This window comes from Dendrobates tinctorius, unplaced genomic scaffold (genome assembly GCF_039654945.1).
Source record: "Dendrobates tinctorius isolate UK_male_01 unplaced genomic scaffold, ASM3965494v1 ptg000038l, whole genome shotgun sequence".
In the NCBI taxonomy this organism is placed as follows: domain Eukaryota; kingdom Metazoa; phylum Chordata; class Amphibia; order Anura; family Dendrobatidae; genus Dendrobates; species Dendrobates tinctorius.
Window position 1 is genome coordinate 32655859 of NW_027361706.1, and position 26126 is coordinate 32681984.

Below are 26126 nucleotides of genomic sequence, written 5' to 3' on the forward strand. Positions count from 1 at the left end.
GAAAATGTATTAAATCTTCTCCCCAAGAGAATAATCTTGATGATCCCGCTAGGTAGCAGTGATCATTCCCTCCTGCTAGTAGAGACAAAGGGGAGTGATCTCTGCAAGTGTTTGCTCGATTAACTCCTTACTTGCCACAGTCAAAAGCGACCATTGCATACAAGAGGTTTGACAGAAAGAGGTGGCTCCCTGTAACTTCATTGGCTCCCAGCTGCATGATCACAGGGAGCCAATGGTTGCTATGGCAGAGGCATTATAATGGTCTCTGGATCTGCCATAGATAGAAGCCCAATAGATCATACAAGACCCATGAGGCATTAAGCAGCTTAGCTATATAAGTCCAGGATCAGACGGGCGCATTTCATGGTCCGCACACGGATTGCAATGCCCAGACTGACTGTAGGACTCACAACCAGAACTTACAGCCTCACATATAGCAGAAGCCTTGCAGTCGGTCTGGACTTTGTGGTTCGTATATGGACAGTGACACATGCTCATATGAACTGGACCTAACACTGACAAGCCAGATAATGCATTGTCCTACATAAGTAGTGCAGTGTATTAGCAATGCAGCCTAAGGATCGGTTCAAGTCCTCTTGTGGGACTAACAAATATTGTTAAAAAAAAAAGATTAAATAAATGTTTTTAAAAGTTTAAAAATAATCTAATTTTTGAGAATAAAAATGTTTAACCCCTTCCCACATTAGGATGTAAATAAACATCTTGGAAAGGGGTCTGCAAGTTTGGACGGAACTGAGGAGACAGACGCCAGCTATATTACGACTGGTAACCATTTAGATGCCACTGCCAACCTCTGTCAGCAGCATTTAAATGGAGCAGCTGCCGATGTGCGATCATGGGGAACTGATGGCTTATGGCAGTGGGGGACTTGGCAAGGCCCCCATGTCTGCCATCGTGTATGGCAGTATATAAAGTGATCAAATGATGGCAGGGTCAAGTTCGCCAGGAAAATAAAAAAAAAAAAAAAAAGTTTTTAAAATTATAAATTAAAATTTGTAAAAATGTAAATCAACACCTTTTCGCTCAATAAAAATAAAGAATAGAAAAAAATGAAAATAAAAAACCTATTTGGTATTACTTGGTGCATACCCGAGCACCCTAGGCAAACTCAAGGGATCTGAGAAGTACAAAAAAACTAAAAGAATAGAAATTGGTTCCAACGTGAAAGGGGTTAATGTCCAAGCAGCAGCTAAGGGCTATACCCCAGTGTTACACCCTGTGCGGTTACATCAGCCAATGCCACCTACAGCCAGCACAGCGCGGCGGTCCTCCTGCACACTGACACGTACTGGCGGCGCGCTGGTAGCTGTTTGTCTTCTCTATGGTGCACACGTATAGCGTCATCACGTTTTGGTTTACGCCACTCCTGGCACGTCCTGATTATGTGGTTTTACGACAGTGCTGGCGGAACATCGTACTGCGCTCCTTTCCGGCTTTCCTCTGACTAGAGCCGGTTCCTGAGAGAGGTTGGTGTGGCGCCTTAGGAGTAATCCGCCGCCATCCGGTTGAGAGAGCGGTGAACACAGGTAAGAGAACGGTGCGTGGCGATGTGGCGGCGGTGGGGGCGTGGCCGAGCTGATTATTTATGGTATATGTAGGACGGAGCGGCCTCCGGGAGATCCGGGGTTTCTGCCTGTGTAGTAATGGCTCAGCACAGGGGCGGGGGTTAGAGCCTGCCTGGCTGCTCCTTATGGGGGCAGGGAGTAGCGGCCCCTGGGACTCTGCATTTACCTCCTGAAAACTAGAGCACAAATCCCCCTTGTGTCCCAGCAGAAGACCCCCCTTACAGGGATGTGCAGGGAGATGGGGCCTGGGTTCGGTCTGCACTGTATATGAGGGGGGCCGTCCCCTCCCTGCGCTGTATGTGAGGGGGGGGGGGCGTCCCCTCCCTGCGCTGTATGTGAGGGGGGGGGGGCGTCCCCTCCCTGCGCTGTATGTGAGGGGGGGGGGGCCTTCCCCTCCCTGCGCTGTATGTGAGGGGGGGGGGCCTTCCCCTCCCTGCGCTGTATGTGAGGGGGGGGGGGCGTCCCCTCCCTGCGCTGTATGTGAGGGGGGGGGCGTCCCCTCCCTGCGCTGTATGTGAGGGGGGGGGGCGTCCCCTCCCTGCGCTGTATGTGAGGGGGGGGGGCCGTCCCCTCCCTGCGCTGTATGTGAGGGGGGGGGGGCCGTCCCCTCCCTGCGCTGTATGTGAGGGGGGGGGGGCCGTCCCCTCCCTGCGCTGTATGTGAGGGGGGGGGGCCGTCCCCTCCCTGCGCTGTATGTGAGGGGGGGGGGCGCGGCGTCCCCTCTCTGCGCGGAATATAATTATATTTTAGCCCCTGATAAAGGGAACCTGTCAGGTTAAATAATGCTATTACCCAGAAGATATGGGGTTAGTAGTGCTCTGACGCAGTGCAATGGTGGCACTGAGAGCCCCGCTGCCAGGAGGAAACTATCACCAACACCCCCCTCCCCCCTGTAGTGTTCAGCTTCCAGTCATGGGGTCCTGGTTTCAACCAACTCTCTGTGTAAAGACAGTAACTGCACCCCTGGCCCTGACAGTGAGCCGTAATGCAGAGCCAGCGGTGCAGTTAAAGCCGCCACTCACTATTAACACAGAGCGTTGGGTGAAACCGTGCTGACACCGCCTTTGTGACTGGAAGCCGAATGCTGCCGTGGGGAATAAAGTTAATATTGTCCCGGCAGCAGGGCTCTCGGTGCCGGCACCGCACAGCATCAGAACGCTGTTAACCTGCGGATTAACCCCATATCTGCAGTTTAATTGCCTTATTTTACTTGACAGGGTCCCTTTTAAGTAGTTTTGCCCAGTGGGGCCTATGTCCTGAGATCCCCACTGATCGCACCAAACAAGAGACAGAAGCCCTCAGCTTATGATCGGGTGCAACCACGACTGTACAAACCTATAGGTTTTCTATTACTAAGCTCATGCACGGCTGCGCTTTTGTTCCTTGGTTAGAGTAATCAGTAGACCCCGATTGACTTCTCTGTTCCCAAATGGAATAAGTAATGCATTGCGTCAGTTGTGCAGAGGGTCCCGTTGATTATTAACGGATCTTTCTGGGTTCCAGTGGAATGGAAGAAAGGTCTGTGTGCAGAAATCTGATAATCAGCGGACGCCTCTTTCCGTTGGCATTACTGATACAAGGGACCACTTATGCCTAAAACAGAAAATACGAACAGCTTGTCCAGACTGACTTGTGATGGGGTCTCTCCTTTCAGAAAACTCTGTTCCATGAGCAGTTTTTTATGAAGTTGCAGGAGTATTACCGTGCCTTGGGGGGTAATGTTCAGAGTGCACTGAGGCTGTGCTAAACTGGCCGCTGAATGTGGGGAACTAATGTGAAGTGCTATAGAGGGTTTGATGGACTTGATGATATTTTCCAGTACAGTGTCATTATACGTACATAGATGACGAACATCCAATAAAAAAATAATCTATACATATATGATAATGCCCAGTATCAGAGAACGAGACAAGGCGGTGACCATGGTCCAAAAACGCCTTGTGCATGGATTACCACTCCATATGCTAATCTTAAAAAGGAGAAAACGGAGTAACGGATCCAAAATATATGCAAAAGTATAAATTTTATTAGTACTCACATCAAGTGCTGACAAGTATACAAGTTGACTAAAATAGGGGGGATAAGCCCCAATGATACAACAATCAGGACAGACAAGGACAGGGTAAATAAAATGATACCAGTGCTCGAAATCTACATGGCACAACGTTCAGTCAGCCCATGGGCATTGCACATAACAGACATATGTCTAATGGTAAAAGATAGTCAAATATGGCATACTCAATTAAATGTGTATTGTACATAGTTGTACATGTCTAGAGCGCCAAAAAAAAAAAAAAAAAAACCATCCAGAGGGGTCAATGTGCAAGTCCAATGGACACTGAACATAAATGAATCAATGACATGTGAAAGGATTCTTAAATAGTTAATAACATATGTATCAGCATATCAAAACTGCGCAATTGTGCCAGAGAGAACCCGGGAGACGACCCGCCCAGCGGTCCAAATGACCGAAGTGTGGAAACAAGTAAAGGCAGGCTGCTTACCGGGGAGCAGAGGAGGTGAAGGCCCATGCAACGACCCCCGACGTACGTTTCGCGCCCGCCACAGGCGCTTTATCCCTTGATAAAGCGCCTGTGGCGGGCGCGAAACGTACGTCGGGGGTCGTTGCATGGGCCTTCACCTCCTCTGCTCCCCGGTAAGCAGCCTGCCTTTACTTGTTTCCACACTTCGGTCATTTGGACCGCTGGGCGGGTCGTCTCCCGGGTTCTCTCTGGCACAATTGCGCAGTTTTGATATGCTGATACATATGTTATTAACTATTTAAGAATCCTTTCACATGTCATTGATTCATTTATGTTCAGTGTCCATTGGACTTGCACATTGACCCCTCTGGATGTTTTTTTTTTTTTTTTTTTTGGCGCTCTAGACATGTACAACTATGTACAATACACATTTAATTGAGTATGCCATATTTGACTATCTTTTACCATTAGACATATGTCTGTTATGTGCAATGCCCATGGGCTGACTGAACGTTGTGCCATGTAGATTTCGAGCACTGGTATCATTTTATTTACCCTGTCCTTGTCTGTCCTGATTGTTGTATCATTGGGGCTTATCCCCCCTATTTTAGTCAACTTGTATACTTGTCAGCACTTGATGTGAGTACTAATAAAATTTATACTTTTGCATATATTTTGGATCCGTTACTCCGTTTTCTCCTTTTTAAGAAAAAAATAATCTGCAGCAAAATGAGTGATGTGCAGATTTCACCGCATACATTGCAGAGTAACGACCCGCAGCATAACAGGGAATGTTCTGACCACATGCATGAAAACTGACCTCTACATTGAGTTCTGTAGGATTCCCAGAAACAGCGGTGCCACATTTTGACGGTATCCCTTATTCTTATTTGAAAAGTGAGGCTCTCAAGAAGAAAGTGACAAAGTTCACCCCAACTTGTGTTGTGACTGTCACACAGCCGTGACCCATGCAGCTGCGGCGCGGAACAGCTGATCATCGGGAGCGCTCCAGGTATCCGGGTTCCCGATGCAGCTATTCGCTCATCCCTACAGCCGATCTTTCACTTCTCAAATACATTGGTTCATAATTCAAACTTCCTTGTATAATTTATGTAGCCGATACAATTATTTAATTTTTTTTTCCAGGCCTCTGAAAATGGCGAAATTCCAGGCGCCAGTGATAAATGATAATCCTCTGGGCTGGGGGCCCTGTGCCGTACCTGACCAGTTCAAGGACATGCCCTACCAGCCCTTCAGCAAAGGAGATCGCCTGGGAAAGGTGCGTCCTTCTACATATCTGCAGTCTCCATATAAAAATAAAGCCTCGTTTGTTTTTTAAGATATTATCTTCTTCCCGCCGCAGCCAATTTCAGTTTTTGCCTTTTTAATTTATTTCTCCCCCCTTCCTTCCAAGAGCCATAACTTTTTTTTTTTTTTACTTTTCTCTCCGCATAGACGAATGAGGGATTGTCTTTTGCAAGATGAGTTGTACTTAAGCTGCACCATTCATTTTACCACATAGTGTACTGAAAATGGGAAAAAATGCCAAGTGTGGCGAAATTGTCTAAAAAAGCAATTCTGAGACTGTTTTTATGTGGTAAAATTAACTTGTAGTATGATTCTCCTCAGCAGCACGAATACAGCAAAACCAGTGTGCCCAGTATTATTATTATTATTATTATTATTATTATTATTATTTTGGTGAAAAAGTTAAATGTTGAAAATTAAGGTTTTGGGTTTTTTTTTTGTGTGGGCTTGATTTTATTTTTGGGGTGCAGTGACTCATTTATTCCATTTTGAGAGAGAGAGAACATTTTGGTCACTCATTACAGTTTTTTTTTTTTGTATTGCGGAGACATAAAAAAAAAACAAAAACATTTTGGCGGTTTGAAGGTTTTTTTTCTGTTTACCGATCGGGTTAATTATTTTAATGATCACATTTTTCTGTTTATTTTTTTTTAAATCTTTTATTTGTAGTGGGGAAAAGGGGGTGGGGGTTCAAATTTTTTTTTTTTTTTTTTTTTTTTCTTCCTGTACTTATTAGTCCCCTTAGGGGACTTGAATCCGCGATAGTTTGATCGATTATGCTATATAAATCGATGCCACAGTATTGTTGCATATAGTAAAATTCACGGTCTTCTTTGAAGCTGGCCACAGGAAGTGTTTCAAGGGAGCTCCTGTAATCACATGAACGGAGGTCTTCAATTGACCCCCGGCTGTCATAGTAGCCCATCGACAAACCACGATCGCATAGGAGGCGCACCAATGGACGCGTAGAATGATGCTCGCATGTCGACGCACTATTAATGCCGCTGTCAGAAATTGATAATTTGCGATTTTGGTAAAAACCCTTTACATATGTAAGTCGTCACTAAAGGATATCTGGATGCCTGTGACTTTACTTGAGCTCTATAGTAATGTCTCCCACTGACTGACAGGGTGTGTCCTCTCTGTTTTCATTGATAAGGTTGCAGACTGGACCGGAGCCACCTATCAGGACAAGAGATACACCAGTAAGTGTGAGAGCACCTTTATATCAGTAGTGCGCCTGCAGGAAGTCTTAAAATCGCAGCGTACATAAATGCCATATACACCGCAAAACTGAGATACGTGATTATATTTTCCCCATTAGGAGGGTTGTAGTTATTGAGGGATGAATGTTACAATCGCTCATAGAGGTTGAGGTATACTTTTTATTTTTTCTTTTAGACAAATATTCTTCCCAGTTTGGCGGTGGCAGTCAGTATGCCTACTTCCATGAGGAGGACGAGACCAGCTTCCAGCTCGTGGACACCACGAAGATGCAGAAAACCGCATACCAGAGGAACCGGCTGCGCTTTGCTCAGGTAAAGGAGGCGTTTTAGAGGAAGGTTATTGATGGGCAATTTTGTTGGTGGTGCATGGAGGGTTAAAGGTTTACCCCACTGTTTTGTCTGCAGAGAAACCTGCGTCGTGATAAAGATAGAAGGAATATGCTGCAATTTAACATGCAGACGTTACCGAAGAGCGCCAAGCAGAAGGAGAGGTAGTAGGAGGCCATGAGACTGTGCAGGTCTAGCACTATGGGGGCAGCACTCGAGTTAGTGCAGGGTAATGGCACTACTTCTCTAGTAAAGAACTGTTTGATATCGTTCCAGGGATCGTTTGAGACTCCAGAAGAAATTCCAAAAGCAGTTTGGTGTTCGCCAGAAGTGGGACCAAAAATCTCAGGTAAACTTAATTCTTTGTTTAAAAACCACTTTTCTTTAAAGCTCCACTCAAGCTTTTTTTTTTAATTTATTTTTTTTAATATTGCATCGCTGGAGTGGTGCTATAAATGTAATTCCCCTTCCCTGTCATATTCACTTGCCACTGCCTTAATTGTTTTCCATTGTTTATCTTCAGGGAAAAGTGACCAGCCTGCAGCTCCAGTGTCTCATGGAGCATGCCAGAGGTCACTTTACAATACATGTTTATGGGAACCTCATTCTGGCTCTCGTAGACTTGCATTGAACTTTTGTGACGTAACTTCTGACTTTCAGCCAGTCAGGAGTGACGGGCATAAGATGGCAGCATGGGTAAAAGGTGACGCCTTCAGAAGGTGATTATAAAAACAGGGCAGGGGACTTTCGATTAAGGTGCCACGCCAGCGCTGAAAAAAAACAAATACTGGAGTGATGCCTTAAAGGAAAAAAATGGTTGATATAACAATGCAAGTAGTAGGATGTGGCTTTTCCTGGTTTTATAGGCTCAGTTGAAACCAAGAGATTCCTCTGTGGAAGTCCGTAGTGACTGGGAGGTTAAGGAAGAAATGGATTTCCCCAGGCTGATGAAGATGCGTTACCTTGAGGTGGCGGACCCAATAGACATGTGAGTAATTCTGACTTTAAACTGTCCCTAAAGCCATTTTGTATTGGATGCTCTCAAGTTTGGGGCATTGTCCTCTTCGACTTTCTGCCGCATTTTATCTAAAACTTGCTGCTCGTGCCACGATAACTGATTTGCAAATTTATTTATTTATTTATTTTACATCTCCTGTGTATAATAGTCAGGATAGAGACACTTGAGAAAGATTAGAAAATTTCAGTTCATGGCATAAACCTGTCTGACGCATACACTCATAGGGAGCAATAGTGGCCACAGTCAGGATGGATGCTGATGCATCCATTCATAATGACAGTAAGTATGCCACACGTGACCCTCTGTATAAGGCCGGGATCACAAATGCGAGAAACACGGCTAAGTCTCGCATGTTAATACATTACACTGCCGCCGGCACTTGGATCGGAGAGTGCGGCCTAGGGTGACCTCAAAAAATCGATGTCGGAATTTTGTCCGTGTGGACCCCACAAAACGATTCCCCTTTCCAGATATTGAGATAGCCAAAATTTGAGCTCGATCAAACGACGTTAACCCGTGCCGCTCGTCGCTCAAAGTTTGAAAAAATCCAAATTGAGGTTTTTTAAGATTTATGTATTTTGCATAGTCTGTTAGACTATAAAGAATGTGACAACAACATTGCAGAAGTAGCCCTGACCAAATTTTCGAACCATTTGTGGTATTTGAATGCAGAGTTGGTGGGATTATCGTTTTTTGATCCCACCATTACAGACAATGAAAAGTTGTTAATGGCTAATAAATTGCTCAGTAGCACAGATGAACCATCAGAGCACGCTAGGGTTGTAAATCCAAAAGTTAGGAAAGAAAAATTAAAAGAGGTAGGAAGTAACCGACTTTAACGACCTTCTGACAAAAGATGAAGAACAAAAGCAATATGTCCTGCAAGTTGTAAGCAAATGCCGAGCATTATATTCTGACGTTTCAAAAACTACTTTAACAAAAGCTCTAGAATAGATTAGATAACTATGTAAAATTATCAACTCATGTAGGTTAGCGTGCACTGATGGTTCATCTGTGCTACTGAGCAATTTATTAGGCTTGTTTCACACTTCAGTTTTTTCTTGTCAGTTAAAATCCGCCAAAATGGCGGAAAGTGGATCTGTTGGTAATTGAAGTTAACGGATGGCAGCGGACCGGTTTTTTGATGGATCTGTTGGCTGAAGAATTTTGAGAGAGAGAGAGAATTTTTACCGTTCGCCAGAAATGATTTCAGGGTTAAATTTCCGGCTGAGATCATTCCTCCGGACATGCGCTGTAAAAAAAAATGCGGATCCTGCAGCCAAAAAAACGTTTCAAGCTCTGTCCGGGCATCTCGGCGGATGCAAAAAAAATTGGCAGATCCGCAAAAAAACGGATCCGACAGCCATCCATCAGGATCCGCCAGTAATGCAAGTCAATGGGGAAAAAAACGGATCCGCCAAGAAAAATGGCGGATCCTTTTTTTTAGGAAAATGGCAGATCCTTTTTTTAGGAAAATGGCGGATCCTTTTTTTTAGGAAAATGGCGGATCCTTTTTTTAGGAAAATGGCGGATCTTGACTGATAGGAAAAAAACTGAAGTGTGAAACAGGCCTTAGCCATTAACAACTTTTCATTGTCTGTAATGGTGGGATCAGAAAACGATAATCCCACCAACTCTGCATTCAAATACCAAAAATGGTTCGAAAATTTGGTCAGGGCTATTTCCGCAATGTTGTTGTCACATTCTTTATAGTCTAACAGACTATGCAAAATACCTAAATCTTAAAATACCTCAATTTGGATTTTTTCAAACTTTGAGCGACGAGCGGCACAGGTTAACGTCGTTTGATCAAGCTCAAATTTTGGCTATCTCAATATCTGTGGGGTCCAGACGGACAAGATTCCAACATTTCCCCCCCCCCCCCCCCATATGAGATCCGGTCACCCTAGTGCGGCCGCATAGCAATACATGCAGCCGCAGGCTCTGCTCCCGAGTGCCGTTGGCAGTTCCGGTTATTAACATGTGAGACTCAGCAGTGTTTCTCGCATATGTGATCCCGGCCTGAGGAAGGCAGTCTGCTGCTCTTTTCTATGAGTATATAAACAATTTGCAGGCACATACCTGCCAGACGGAATGCATAAAGCTCCTAACATATACTGCAGGCTAGGTGCATGAACGCCTAACTTCAAAGATGCCCAAATGTGTATCTAGGGCCATGTGTCCCTCCGTTCCAGAGTAAGGTTGGGGAAAAAAAAACTTCAAAGCGTCACTCCTCCTCCCATCAAAATTTTTATCGTATTAATATGTTACAATCATCATATTGCACTGTGTACTTACAATTGCTCATTTCTCGTTCGCCTTATTGGGGGACACAGAGACCATGGGTGTATGCTTTGCTGCCACTAGGAGGCTGACTTTCAACCCAGATAATTTTTCTCTTTTCCGTTTAGGTCTATGACCTTGTGATTAAACACTGACTAGCTGGATCCTTCTAAGCTCTATTTAGAAACAGGAGGTCCATTTTCCCTGTATGACTCTTGAGACACTGCAAAAAAAAGTCTATGGCAGGGGAAAGCAGCTGGGTCAGGAGTTAGAGGGGAGTGATAAATGCCGGGACAAGAGACTTTCTGTTTCTACATAGAGCAGAGAAAAGAGAAGAATTAAATAGGAGTATAATTACCGTATATACTCGCGTATAAGCCGAGATTTCGGCCCATTTTTTTTGGGCTGAAAGTCCCCCTCTCGGCTTATACGCAAGTCATATACCAGGGGTCGGCCAGGGAGGGGGAGCGGGGGGTGTCGGAGATCATACTCGCCTCTCCTGGCATGTTTCTGCAGCCCCCGTGCTTGTTCCATATTCGGCGCGCTGTTCTTCCTGCCTTCAGCGGTCACGTGGTGCCACTCATTAAGATCATGAATATGCGCATATTCATGATTTTAATGAGCGGTACGACGTGACCGCTGAAGGCAGGAGGAACAGCGCGCCGAACATGGAACAAGCACGGGAGGCTGCAGAAACATGCCAGGAGAGGTGAGCATGATGGGGGGAGCTATATTCACCTGTCCCCCGTTCCACCACTGCGTGTCTCTCTGCTGTCAAGCGTCCTCAAGCAGTGACGTTCAGGTCAGAGGGCGCCATGACGTAGTTAGCAGGCGCCCTCTGCCTGAAAATTCACTGCAGCGGCAGCAGCGACGAGGTGAGTATATAGGTTTTTTTGTTTTTTTTTTTAATTGAGGCAGCGACAGCAGCATAAGGGGCCACTCATCACTGTGCAGCATTATAAGGGGCCACTCATCACTGTGCAGCATTATAAGGGGCCACTCATCACTGTGCAGCATTATAAGGGGCCACTCATCACTGTGCAGCATTATAAGGGGCCACTCATCACTGTGCAGCATTATAAGGGGCCACTCATCACTGTGCAGCATTATTTGTATCTTTATTTTTTAAATTTACCAGTAGCTTTGGCATTTTCCACCCTAGGCTTATATGCGAGTCAATAAGTTTTCCCAGTTTTTTGTGACAAAATTAAGGGGGTCAGCTTATACACGGGTCGGCTTATATACGATATCTTAAGAGTGTAAAATGTTGATTTAAGCACTTCTTCAAAAGGGTTGTCCAATGCTGCTTAAAAAAAAAAAAAAAACATACTCTCCGCCCAGGCGGGCAACATTCATCTGAATAAAGTAGGAAATATAGGGGGGAGTGAAGCATCAAACACTAGCTGTGAAGGATCAGTGGGGTGACAATTTCTGACTTATTTTACACTAGTCTGATACTTTTACCTCTGCTTCATACACTAGAGAGTGCTGCGGCGCCCTGGAATATTACGATAAAGCCTTCGATCGAATCACCACAAGAAATGAAAGACCATTGAAGAGCATCAAGAGGATCTTCCATACTGTGACAACCACCGACGATCCAGTCATCAGAAAGGTGCTCCGTTATTTTGTAACCCTGGTTTGCGGGTGAACTTTCTTATACAGAAGCCGCATAAATGTCTGTGATACTTTTCTGTCCACAGCTGGCAAAGACTCAGGGAAATGTTTTTGCCACCGATGCCATTCTTGCCACCCTCATGTGCTGTACCCGTTCTGTCAACTCTTGGGACATTGTCGTTCAGCGAGTGGGATCCAAAATCTTCTTTGACAAGAGAGACAACTCTGACTTTGGTGAGGATCATAAGTTCTTGGTGAAGTTTTAGTTATAGGTTTTGTCATTTGCATTCAGATAGTGGTTTCCTATGTGGCTGGAGGGGTTGCTGTGTCTTACTTATGGGAGTTCAACCATTGAGTTTGCTAAAATAAAGGGGCAACAAGACATGAATTTGTTTCAATGCGAAGCATAATTAATGAATGGGTGGTGGAGTGACATTCATTTTCCCTTCGTATTAATTGCTCCAATGAAACAACCTATCTTAATGTGGCCATAAATAGCTTAAGGCAAATGTTCAATCAGACAATCTTTTCTAACTCCACTGTACACGTGTAGATTTGGGTAAGTGTTCATGAGTTTTCAGGCGGAAGAGGTGAGCAAGCCAACACAGTTAGGGGAGAGTTCCCATACACATTGCTTGGTCGGCCAACCCTGTCTGTTTGGGTGACTTTTCTGTGCACGGCGGAAGCTTTCAACTAGAAACATCTTACCGTTTAGGCATACAGTTCCTTTGCAGACTTAGATGACTTTCACACTTCTGTCATTCATGGTCCGAGTATGGCGCATGACATCCGGACTGACAGCAGGTCTGACCCCCCCCCCCCAATGCATCAGTCACATAATTTGTTTAAGAGGCAGTTAAGTTTGGGTGAAGTGAACCGCATCTGGTCCAGTCGTCATTCCACAATCGCACTTTGAAGGACAGGCGTGAGACACCAGCCTTCTGCTTACTCTGGTCTGCTCCCTTTTTTTTTTTTTTTTTTTTTTTTTTTTTTTTTACACAAGACTTTCTTTGACTTTCAGCTTCATTCTATTGTCCATCTTTGGAAAATCATTTTTCACTGCATTTCTGGGTGGTCCTTTACATATAAGACCTCTGCTTGCCCTCATCTAACCTGAATGTGACCTACTAACCCAGGTTATCCTCATCTTCATGAATTTAGATTTGTTGACTGTCAGTGAAACGGCCAACGAACCCCCTCAGGATGAAGTGAATTCCTTCAACTCTCCTAGAAATCTGGCCATGGAGGCAACATACATCAACCACAACTTCTCCCAGCAGTGTCTGCAGATGGTGAGTGTGATGGTTGTATTGTGACTGGCAGACGTGCACTCTGCTTTATTTCATAAAATGAAAGGGAAAAAAAAGTGTAGTTTTCGATATGGCCCTTTTTAGAGAGCGTTTACTGGAGTCGTATACAAAGCTGGTTATACAGATGTAAAATCGTCTGCGTGTTATAATATCAGTGTGCTTGGTGAGATTTTACAAAACGTCATGAAAATTGACAGCGTAAACTGAGCAGCTGTGTGGATTTAATATCCATTGCCTAACTTTTTTTTTTTTTTTTTATGTGGATGTCGCTACATACAACCTGACAGATCTGCAGTGGAATCCACATCAGGTGTTGTCAGCCCTCACATGACTCTGTTGGCAGAAATATGGAAAATTTGTAGCTCTCAAAATATGGCGATGCGGCAATAAAAAATGTTTTTTAATGTGACAGCTGCCAAACATAAGGACCAGATATAAATCTGATATCTGTGTAATCGCACCGACCTGAAGAGTAAAGTTGTTTAATCGCTTATACCGCACTGGGAATGGCGTAAAAAATTAATAAAACCAATTCTTTACCTACTACTGGGTTGTTTTTTTAATGTTCTGCCAAAGATGGCAGTAACACTCAACTCACAATTATCTTGCACTGAGCGCTTACACCAGGATGTCTAAATCTCTGAAATACGTGATTCAGACGGAATCCCCGGTGTAAACTTCCCTAGAGTGAGGCAGATTGAGGCACTGTGGACGCCATAGGACCTGTGATCTGGCAGTGTCCATCTTAGGCGTGCATAAAAGTGCCATCGGCCATAGTTTTGTGCACTTCTGAAAAAGACATTGTGGAGCAGAGGACAGACGGAGTCCAGAATAACTCTGCTGCCTCATAGTGAATGGATCCGTCTGGGTTTTATCTGAATCACATCACCCAGAGATTTAGATGTAAACCCCAAACTAAGTGGCCAGCGTAGAGCGGCCGGATAAATGTGATCTCAAATGTTATGGAAAATGTTCCTTACAAAAGCTGTCAACAGAATCTACAAAAAAGCAGCTCCCCTCTCAGATCTGTCACCTGTTAACGGAAATATAGGGGGCTTTCATATTACTGTTAGTTCAAAGGCTCTTTAAAAACCCTATTGTTCCTTGTCCCCCTACCAAACACCCCCCCCCCCCCCCAAAAGAAAAAGAAATCCAGCAAATTCTGCTCTCCCAAGTCCAAATGCGCCCCTTCTTCCTGAGCCACAGTGTGCCTAAACCACATTTAGCATCCGCATTTCTGTAGCTATGAGAGCCGCCTAATTTACAGGTTCATGCATTTGGCACAATGTAATGGTCACTACAATGTACTTGGCACTAAGCAAAAAACGCACATTTTTATTTTTTTATTTATTTAATGTACTTGGCACTGCAATGGCAGTTTGCAATTTTTACTCCGCAACATCCACTACTGCTAGTTTCTGGAAAACACCCATGGAGTCAAAATAATCTCTACACCTGTAGATAAATTCCCAGAGATGTATAGTTTCCAAAATGGGGTCACTTGAGGGGGGATCTTCTGCTTTTCTTGCGCTTAGGGGCTCTGTATATGAGTCCGCAAACTATTCTGAGAAAATCTGCACTCCAGGAGGCAAATAACACTTTGTCCCTCCAAAATCTCGTCATATGGCCAAGCAGTACAGCCATATATCATTCAGCAGAAATTGTGGGACAAATTTTGGTGCCATTTTTACCCATTTCCCAGTTTGACAATGTGAAACAAAATTTTGATGGTAAAAATGGTATTTTTTTTTTTCACTGCTCAATGGTATAAAATTCTGTGACACACTTGTGTTGTCAATATGATCACTGCACCCCTAGCCTAGATTAATTCATTGAGAAGGTGTAGTTTGTGAAATGGGGGTCACTTATAGGGGCTATGCTGTTCTGGCACCTCAGGGGCTCAACCAATGTGACACAGCACCCTCAAACTAGTCCAGCAAAATCTGAACTCCAATTTGGCGCTTCTTCCCTTATTAGCTTTGCACTGTGCCTCAAAAGCAGTTTTCAACCACATATGTGTTATCTGTGTAATTAGGAGAAATTGCATAACACATGTTGGGGTCCATTTTCCCCTGCTATCCTTGTGAAAAGGAAGAAAAATTGTGGCTAAAACAAGATTTTTTTTTTTTTTTTCTCATTTTCACAGATCAACGTTGTAAAATTCTGTGAAGCACCTGTGGGTTCAAGGTGCTCAATGCATCTAGATAAATTCCTTTAGGCGTCTAGTTTCAAAAATGGGTTCTCTTGGGGGGTTTTCATCATTCCATGCCACCAAAGTCTGCATTCCAAAGCGTCACTCCTTTGTTCTTGAGCCCCCTGCAGTCTGCCCAAACAGTAGTTTTCGACCACATTTGAGGTATCTTCGTACTCGGGAGAAATTGCACAACATATTTTGGGGTCAATTTTCTCCTGTTACACCTGTGAAAATAAAATGTTTTCAGCCCCCCCCCCCCCTTTTTTTTTTTTTTTTTGTGGATTTCTATATACAGTGCCTACAAGTAGTATTCAACCCCCTGCAGATTTAGCAGGTTTGATAAGATGCAAATAAGTTAGAGCCTTCAAACTTCACACAAGAGCAGGATTTATTAACAGATGCATAAATCTTACAAACCAAAAAGTTATGTTGCTCAGTTAAATTTTAATAAATTTTAAACATAAAAGTGTGGGTCAATTATTATTCAACCCCTAGGTTTAATATTTTGTGGAACAACCCTTGTTTGCAATTACAGCTAATAATCGTCTTTTATAAGACCTGATCAGGCCGGCACAGGTCTCTGTAGTTATCTTGGCCCACTCCTCCATGCAGCTCTTCTCCAAGTTATCTAGGTTCTTTGGGTGTCTCATGTGGACTTTAATCTTGAGCTCCTTCCACAAGTTTTCAATTGGGTTAAGGTCAGGAGACTGACTAGGCCACTGCAACACCTTGATTTTTTTCCCTCTTGAACCAGGCCTTGGTTTTCTTGGCTGTGTGCTTTGGGTCGTTGTCTTGTTGGAAGATGAAATGACGACCCATCTTAAGATCCTTGATGGAGGAGCGGAGGTTCTTGGCCAAAATCTCCAGGTAGGCCGTGCTATCCATCTTCCCATGGATGCGGACCAGATGGCCAGGCCCCTTGGCTGAGAAACAGCCCCACAGCATGATGCTGCCACCACCATGCTTGACTGTAGGGATGGTATTCTTGGGGTCGTATGCAGTGCCATCCAGTCTCCAAACGTCACGTGTGTGGTTGGCACCAAAGATCTCGATCTTGGTCTCATCAGACCAGAGAACCTTGAACCAGTCTGTCTCCGAGTCCTCCAAGTGATCATGAGCAAACTGTAGACGAGCCTTGACATGACGCTTTGAAAGTAAAGGTACATTACGGGCTCGTCTGGAACGGAGACCATTGCGGTGGAGTACGTTACTTATGGTATTGACTGAAACCAATGTCCCCACTGCCATGAGATCTTCCCGGAGCTCCTTCCTTGTTGTCCTTGGGTTAGCCTTGACTCTTCGGACAAGCCTGGCCTCGGCACGGGAGGAAACTTTCAAAGGCTGTCCAGGCCGTGCAAGGCTAACAGTAGTTCCATAAGCCTTCCACTTCCGGATGATGCTCCCAACAGTGGAGACAGGTAGGCCCAACTCCTTGGAAAGGGTTTTGTACCCCTTGCCAGCCTTGTGACCCTCCACGATCTTGTCTCTGATGGCCTTGGAATGCTCCTTTGTCTTTCCCATGTTGACCATGTATGAGTGCTGTTCACAAGTTTGGGGAGGGTCTTAAATAGTCAGAAAAGGCTGGAAAAAGAGATAATTAATCCAAACATGTGAAGCTCATTGTTCTTTGTGCCTGAAATACTTCTTAATACTTTAGGGGAACCAAACAGAATTCTGGTGGTTTGAGGGGTTGAATAATAAATGACCCTCTGAATAAACTTTTCACAATTTTAAAAAAAATTAAACAAAGAAATAACATTCTTTTTTGCTGCAGTGCATTTCACACTTCCAGGCTGATCTACAGTTCAAATGTCACAATGCCAAGTTAATTCCGAATGTGTAAACCTGCTAAATCTGCAGGGGGTTGAATACTACTTGTAGGCATTGTGTGTGTATATGTATATATATATATATATATATATATATATATATATATATATATAATTTATCATGGCTCAATGTTATAAACTGTAAAGCACCTAGGGGTTCAGTGTGCTCACCACACATCTACACTGTGTTTCAAATTATTATGCAAAAAGAGTTTAGGAGTGATAAGGTTATAATTTTTTTGTTTGTCATTTAAACTCATTGATGGTGATGTGTGTCAGGGCTCTTTATATCACTGAAAGCAATTGCAGATACCTGTGCAAATTGGTTTGGCAGGTGTGTCCAAATAAAGGCAAGACTACTTAAGAAGGCTGTTCCACATTATTAAGCAGCCTACATTTTTTGCCAAAATGGGAAAGAAAAAGGATGTGTCGGCTGCTGAGAAGCAACAAATTGTGGAGTATTTAGGTCAAGGCATGACTACAATCAACATTGCCAAGACACTTCATCGTGATCATCACACATTCAAGAAGTATGTAGCCGATTCCCAGCATACACGTGTGCGTGCTAATAAGGAAAAATTGAGGACTCTTTCCAACAGGCAATTGCATCAGGTTAAAAGAGCAGCTGCAAAAATGCCTTGTCATAGCAGCAGACAAGTTTTTGAAGCTGCTGGTGCCTCCAACGTCCCCCGAACAACAAGATGCAGGGTCCTTCAGAGGTTTGCAGCTGTGTGTAAGCCATCCTGTCGACCACCTCTTTCCACTGCACACAAGCAGAAATGGCTCCAGTGGGCCAAACGATACATGAAGACTGACTTCCAAACTGTTTTGTTCACCGATGAGTGCCGTGCAACGCTCAATGGTCCAGATGAATGGAGTGGAGGATGGCTGGTTGATGGACACCCCATGAAAACACGGCTAAGTCGCCAACAAGGAGGAGGAGGAGTAATGTTTTGGGCTGGAATCATGGGGAGAGAGATTGTCGATCCCTGAAGGGGTAAAGATGAACTACATAATCTATGTGGAGTTCATAAAACAGCACTTCCTGCCATGGTTCAAGAGGAGGAACCGTGCTTTCCGCAGCAAGATCATTTTCATGCATGATAATGCACCGTCTCATGCTGCAAATAACACATCTGCATCTCTGGCTGCTATGGGCATAAAAGAGGACAAACTTATGGTGTGGCCACCATCTTCCCCTGACCTCAACCCCATTGAGAACCTCTGGAGCGTCATCAAAAGGAGTGTCTATGATGGCGGGAGGCAGGTCACATCTAAGCAACAGCTCTGGGAGGGGATTCTGTCCACATGCAAAACAAATGAAGCACAAACCATCCAAAAACTGACAAATTCAAAGGCCGAGAGTTCAGAAGCTTCTTTCCAACAAGGGGTCCTATGTGCAAATGTAACATCACCTAGAATAAAGTTTTGACTTGAAAACTGTTAGATTTCATTTTGTAATAAGCTGATAATGCTTATAATTTCACAATTGACCATTTTTTTGTTCAAAATAAAAAGGTTGAAAACTCTGCTGTGAATAATAATTTGGAACATGCATTTTGAGTGTTTCTTATTTTTAAAAATATACTGTTTTCATAGGCAGTTTGTTCAAAAACATTGCAATTATACTAGAATATTAGATGACTGGAAAATAACAATGACTGCACTTCATATAGGTAATTTAGAGAAAATAGGAGGAAATATTTTTTGCATAATAATTTGGAACACAGTGTAGATATGTGTCTAGGGGTCTAGTTTCCAAAATGGAGTAACTTGGGGGGGGGGGGGGGTTGAAAGGGGTTCCACTCTTTAGGCACATCAGGGCTCTCCAAACATGACATGGCCTCCACTAATGATTCCAGCAAATTTTGCATTCAAAAAGTCAAATGGCGCTCCTTCCCTTACAAGCCTTGCTGAGCACACAAACCGTAAGCACCTGAAGAGTAATAAACTTGTTGAATGTGGTTATGAGCAGCTTGAGGGGTGCACTTTTTTGAATGGTGTCACTTTGGGATATTTTCTATTCTATAGGCTCCTCAAAGTTACTTAAAATGTGAAGTGGTCCCTAAAGAGAAAAAAAAAATTTTTTACATTTTGTTGGAAAAATGAGAAATTGCAAAGTCAGTTTTTAATCCTTTAAACTTCCTAACAAAAAATATGTTTCAAATATTGTGCTGATGTAAAGAAGGCATGTGGGAAATGTTATTCATTAACTATTTTATGTGTCATGACTCTAAGGGCATAAAAATTAAGTTTTAAAAATTACAACATATTTTCAAAATTTTTGCCAAATTTCCTTTTTTTTTTATTCACAAATAAACAAAAGCCATATCAAAGCAATTTTACCACTATCATGAAGTACAATGTCACGAAAAAACAATGTCTAAATCACCAGGAGCCATGGAAGCGTTCCAGAGTTATCACCACATAAAGTGACAGTGGTCAGAATTGTAATATTTGGAAGGCAAAAACTGGCAGGTGGGGGTGGGTGAAGGGGTGAAGGATGAATGCAGCTTTGCACTGCAATATGGACAGTAACTCTGTTAAGCTTTTAATTGACCTATCTCAGTCTCTTGTTCCCTTATGTTATAAGTAGGGGCCATTGTGGAATAATTCTACTCACTACTGTGTGTGTTCTCAGGGCAAAGAAAGGTACAAATTTCCAAACTCTAACCCCTTCATGGAAGACGATGTGGACAAAAATGAGGTAGCCTCTGTAGCATACAGGTGAGTGGGCTTTGGTTTTTTTTGTTTTTTTTTTTTACTTATTTATTTTTTTCATTTGCCAATTTATCAAATAAAAAAAAAACCTTGTCTTTCTCCTGCCAGGTATCGACGATGGAAGTTGGGAGATGATATTGACCTGGTTGTGCGATGTGAACATGACGGAGTGATGACCGGTGCAAACGCTGAGGTTTCATTTATTAATGTCAAAACCCTGAACGAGTGGGATTCCCGGGTAAGTGATGACACATGTAAATAGGTGAATTGTACGCCGCTCGTTGGCGGCCTTGCTGGCGCTCGTTGGCGGCCTTGCTGGCGCTCGTTGGCGGCCTTGCTGGCGCTCGTTGGCTGCCTTGCTGGCGCTCATTGGCTGCCTTGCTGACGTTTTGTGTATTCGGTCATTTTTAGCACTGCAATGGTGTGGACTGGAGACAGAAGCTGGACTCTCAGAGAGGCGCTGTGATTGCTACTGAGCTGAAGAATAACAGCTATAAACTGGCCAGGTGGACATGCTGTGCTCTGCTGGCTGGCTCAGAGTACCTTAAGCTTGGGTAAGAATGGGATTTTAGTATTGCGGCAATATAGTTATCTCGTGTAATTTGCTGGCACTTTGGATCACTTTTCTAAAATCTGATTCACATTTCTTTTGAAGGTACGTGTCCCGGTACCATGTAAAGGATTCTTCTCGTCACGTTATCCTCGGCACACAACAGTTCAAACCCAGTGAATTTGCTAACCAAATTAACTTAAGCATGGAGAATGCCTGGGGCATTTTGCGCTGTGTGATTGACATTTGTATGAAGCTGGATGAAGGCAAATATCTAATTCTGAAGGATCCAAACAAGGTATGAACAGGCCAGATGTGATGGTGAGTTTTTGCATTGCTTGTTGAGCACATCCAGCAGGACATGGAGGCAGAGAATGGAGTACACCATAGTAGACCAAATCCTTTTATGATTATTAAACTAAACAGCTGTTCTAGGTATGCTCTCCAGAGCTGTAAGGTGCACCCATAGTAAATATAGTCTTATTGAGCCTTTGATATCTTGTGGAGGCTGGCGTATTTCATATCAGACTCAACAGCAAGAGCAAATCTTGACATCCTTTATCCAACGCCCTATTATAATATGCTGCTGTACAAATACACCATACTGGGTTATAGAGTCCCTAGAATGTCACAGTATGGAGCCATAGGTACTCCACGTGCATCCACTTAGGAGCCGTTCTCTACCATGCAAAACACCCAGAATCAAGTACAAGTGCATCTCACAAAATTAGAATATCATAAAAAAGCTAATTTATTTCAGTTCTTCAATGCAAAAAGTGAAACTCGTATATTCTATAGAATCATTACAAACAGAGTGAGCTATTTCAAGTGTTTATTTCTGTTAATGTTGATGAATATGGCTTACAGCCAATGAAAACCCAAAAGTCATTGTCAGTAAATTAGAATATTTTATAACACCAGCTTGAAAAAATGATTTTAAAATCCGAAATGTTGGCCTACTGAGATGAATATTCAGTAAATGCAGTCAATACTTGGTCGGGGCTCCTTTGGCATCAATGCGGCGTGGCATGGAGACGATCAGCCTGTGGCACTGCTGAGGTGTTGTGGAAGCCCAGGTTGCTTTGATAGCAGCCTTCAGCTTATCTGTATTGTTGGGTCTGGTGTCTCATCTTCCTCTTGACAATACCCCATAGATTCTCTATAAGGTTAAGGTCAGGCGAGTTTGCTAGCCAATCAAGCACAGTGATACTGTTGCTTGTAAATCAGGTATTGGTACATTTGGCAGTGTGGACAGGTGCCAAATCCTGCTGTAGAATGAAATTTCCATCTTCAATAAACTTGTCAGCAGAGGGAAACATGAAGTGCCCTAAAATTTCCTGATAGACGGCTGCGCTGACTTTGGTCTTGATAAAACACACTGGACCTACACCAGCAGATGACATGGCTCGCCAAACATCACTGATTGTGGAAACTTCACCCAACAATGCAGAGGAGCTGAAGGATGCTATCAAAGCAACCTGGGCTTCCATAACACCTCAGCAGTGCCACAGGCTGATCGCCTCCTTGCCACGCCGCATTGATGCAGGAATTGATGGCAAAGGAGCCCCGACCAAGTATTGAGTGCATTTACTGAACATTAGAGTTGAGCGAAATAGGTCGGTTAGATTCAAAAGTCGCCGACTTTCGCCAAAGTTGGGTTTCGCCGAGCGAAACCCGACCATAGCGTGAAGTCGGCCATGCGGTCGGCGACCCGAGCGCCAAATTCGGATTTCACAGAATGCTTGCATCTGACTTTTTTTTCCAGCCAATGAGCAAGGATGTATTCTGTGGGCAACGAGATGACATGTGCAGCGTGTGGGGAGAGAGGGAAGATTTTGCGCACTTTAAAAAAGCGGTCTGGCATGTAGGTGTCCCCCACTCCCTGCCGACTTTGCTTGCTTCCCCATTGACTTGCATTGGGTTTCATGTTTCAGTCGGATGTCCGACTTTTCACGATAGTCGGCAGATTTCGTTCGAATCGACTTTTGAGAAAGTCGGGTTTCAGGAAACCCGACTCGACCCTAAAAAAGGCAAAGTCGCTCATCCCTACTGAACATTTATTTCAAGTAGGCAAATATTTTGGATTTTAAAATCATTTTTTCATGCTGGTGTTATAAAGTATTCTAATTTACTGAGATAATGACTTTTGGGTTTTTGTCGGCTGTAAGCCATAATCATTAACAGAAATAAACACTTGAAATAAAATTATTTCTATAGCGCCAACATATTCCGCAGCGCTTTACATTTTAGAGGGGACTTGTACAGATGATAGACATTACAGCATAACAATAATCACATAGATCATAACCGATACCAAGAGGAATGAGGGCCCTGCTCGCAAGCTTACAATCTATGTGATTGAAATAGATCACTGTTTGTAATGACTCTATATATGAGTTTCACTTTTTGTATTGACGAACTGAATTAAATTAAAATTTTGATGATATTCTAATTTTGTGAGATGCACCTGTATATACTTAAGTCTCAACACAAACTGCAGTTTGGCCCTAGCCTGAGGGTAACTCGCACCTAACAGATTTGATGCTGATTTCAAAGGACCCCTCACCAAGATACAGTGCCTACAAGTAGTATTCAACCCCCTGCAGATTTAGCAGGTTTGATAAGATGCAAATAAGTTAGAGCCTTCAAACTTCACACAAGAGCAGGATTTATTAACAGATGCATAAATCTTACAAACCAAAAAGTTATGTTGCTCAGTTAAATTTTAATACATTTTAAACATAAAAGTGTGGGTCAATTATTATTCAACCCCTAGGTTTAATATTTTGTGGAATAACCCTTGTTTGCAATTACAGCTAATAATCGTCTTTTATAAGACCTGATCAGGCTGGCACAGGTCTCTGGAGTTATCTTGGCCCACTCCTCCATGCAGATCTTCTCCAAGTTATCTAGGTTCTTTGGGTGTCTCATGTGGACTTTAATCTTGAGCTCCTTCCACAAGTTTTCAATTGGGTTAAGGTCAGGAGACTGACTAGGCCACTCCAACACCTTGATTTTTTCCCTCTTGAACCAGGCCTTGGTTTTCTTGGCTGTGTGCTTTGGGCCGTTGTCTTGTTGGAAGATGAACTGACGACCCATCTTAAGATACTTGATGGAGGAGCGGAGGTTCTTGGCCAAAATCTCCAGGTAGGCCGTGCTATCCATCTTCCCATGGATGCGGACCAGATGGCCAGGCCCCTTGGCTGAGAAACAGCCCCACAGCATGATGCTGCCACCACCATGCTTGACTGTAGGGATGGTATTATTGGGGTCGTATGCAGTGCCATCCAGTCTCCAAACGTCATGTGTGTGGTTGGCATCAAAGATCTCGATCTTGGTCTCATCAGACCAGAGAACCTTGAACCAGCCTGTCTCGAGTCCTCCAAGTGATCATGAGCAAACTGTAGACGAGCCTTGACATGACGCTTTGAAAGTAAAGGTACCTTACGGGCTCGTCTGGAACGGAGACCATTGCGGTGGAGTACGTTACTTATGGTATTGACTGAAACCAATGTCCCCACTGCCATGAGATCTTCCCGGAGCTCCTTCCTTGTTGTCCTTGGGTTAGCCTTGACTCTTCGGACAAGCCTGGCCTCGGCACGGGAGGAAACTTTCAAAGGCTGTCCAGGCCGTGGAAGGCTAACAGTAGTTCCATAAGCCTTCCACTTCCGGATGATGCTCCCAACAGTGGAGACTGGTAGGCCCAAGTCCTTGGAAAGGGTTTTGTACCCCTTGCCAGCCTTGTGACCCTCCACGATCTTGTCTCTGATGGCCTTGGAATGCTCCTTTGTCTTTCCCATGTTGACCATGTATGAGTGCTGTTCACAAGTTTGGGGAGGGTCTTAAATAGTCAGAAAAGGCTGGAAAAAGAGATAATTAATCCAAACATGTGAAGCTCATTGTTCTTTGTGCCTGAAATACTTCTTAATACTTTAGGGGAACCAAACAGAATTCTGGTGGTTTGAGGGGTTGAATAATAAATGACCCTCTGAATAAACTTTTCACAATTTAAAAAAAAATTAAACAAAGAAATAACATTCTTTTTTGCTGCAGTGCATTTCACACTTCCAGGCTGATCTACAGTCCAAATGTCACAATGCCAAGTTAATTCCGAATGTGTAAACCTGCTAAATCTGCAGGGGGTTGAATACTACTTGTAGGCACTGTATGTTACACGTAGGTTTTGTTGCAAAGTATGAACTCCACAATGAATGGATTGACATGCTGTGGATTATAAAATCTGCACTCTAGGTCGATTCACGTATGACAGATTTTTGCAACGTGTAGAGCAGATTTTTAGGATCTCGCCTGCTCCTGGATTACACTGTGAAGTTTCTGCACACAATTTTTCACCCAGTGGAGTCACCCTGAAGAATCATCGACTGTCTACACGAAAGCTATAAGCGTTCTGTATTCTTTTACAGCAAGTGATTCGGATATATAGCCTGCCTGACGGCACATTTAGCTCTGATGAGGATGAAGATGATGAAGACGAAGAAGAGGAGGAAGAAGTTGAAGGTATGTTCACATGTTTATCCCAAGTAACAGTTCCACTCTCGTCCATGATCTGGTACTTCAACTAAGTCACGAATGTGGCCAACTAGCAGTACTAGGCACCGGCCATGGAGAAGAGTGGGGCTGTTTTGTGGGGGTAGTTGCTATTTTTTTTAACAGAGGAAGTAAATGCCCAATTTTTCCAGCATAGAAACAATATGAATAACATATAACCCCTTTGACTTCGATATATGATGGGTGCGTGTAGAGAGACCTCTCTAACTTCTCCTTTTCTCATTACAGAAGAAGAAGGCTAAGTGTCTGGATGTGTCTGAGTTCCTATTCTTACTGCGAGATCCATCACGGTTGTCTGATAAGAGCTATTGTCAGAAACCAATAAATGTTATACGTAGGCCAACACTTGTTTCTCATGTGTTTTGTAATTTCTAAACTTTAAGATATTTCTCCTACGCCTCATTGGGGGACACATTGTTATGCTGCTTGCCACTAGGAGGACACTAAGTAAATCACAAGAAAGTTAACTCCTCCCCTGCAGTATACACCCTCTCGCTGGATGAGACTTCTCCAGTTCATGCTTAGTGTCTGTAGGAGGCACTTGGGTCTGACTTCAGACCCCACCGTTTTTATTTTATTTTTGAATTTTCTGTAAATTTTTATTTTTTAATTAACAGAGTGAAGGGGGCGACTGTTCCTTTCTACGGCCCGCTCTCCCCCGAACCAACAACAGGCAAGCACGTGTAGTATACCTCCCCGTACACTTTCCTGCGACGTTTGGGGCTGATTCCTCTGGCAATAATGGTGATGATCCTTACGACCGGTAATCCACGGATATGAGGGCAGGCGCACGAAATGGAGAGAAGACTGTATAGCGCTTCCGAAGGCCCTGAATCTGCCCCATAGCTCTCCATCCCCCTACCAGAGTGAGGATAGATTGAGCATGCCCCTTTAAGAACTCCTCCAGCTCTGCTACATCAGCCCAGGAAGATGAGACCCTGCATGGATGGCCCGGACAGCGCTGTGCACTGGAATTGAGGTATGGGGTCGGGTCCTGGCCCCCGGGAGAAGCGCTGACTTAGCGTCAGCGGCGGTGCACCGGCCCCCCTCCCCTCGGTGCTACCGCCCCCTCGTCTTGGCGCCTCTCATCCCTTACGAGACGCGC

The 26126-nt window shown here is 43.8% G+C and overlaps 1 protein-coding gene across 1 annotated transcript; it reads left to right on the forward strand.

Annotated features, from left to right (window-relative positions):
• The first annotated feature begins 1371 nt into the window (after nt 1-1371).
• On the forward strand, nt 1372-25364 carry EIF3D (eukaryotic translation initiation factor 3 subunit D). Its single transcript, XM_073574371.1, has 16 exons — nt 1372-1547; nt 5216-5348; nt 6537-6582; nt 6779-6915; nt 7009-7094; nt 7207-7279; nt 7797-7918; nt 11714-11846; nt 11935-12082; nt 13010-13140; nt 19823-19908; nt 20011-20140; nt 20314-20456; nt 20558-20750; nt 24877-24970; nt 25250-25364. Exons 2-16 carry the CDS (start codon nt 5226-5228, stop codon nt 25261-25263), a joined length of 1659 nt encoding a protein of 552 aa, XP_073430472.1. The 5' UTR covers nt 1372-1547; nt 5216-5225; the 3' UTR covers nt 25264-25364.
• The last annotated feature ends 762 nt before the right edge of the window (nt 25365-26126 follow it).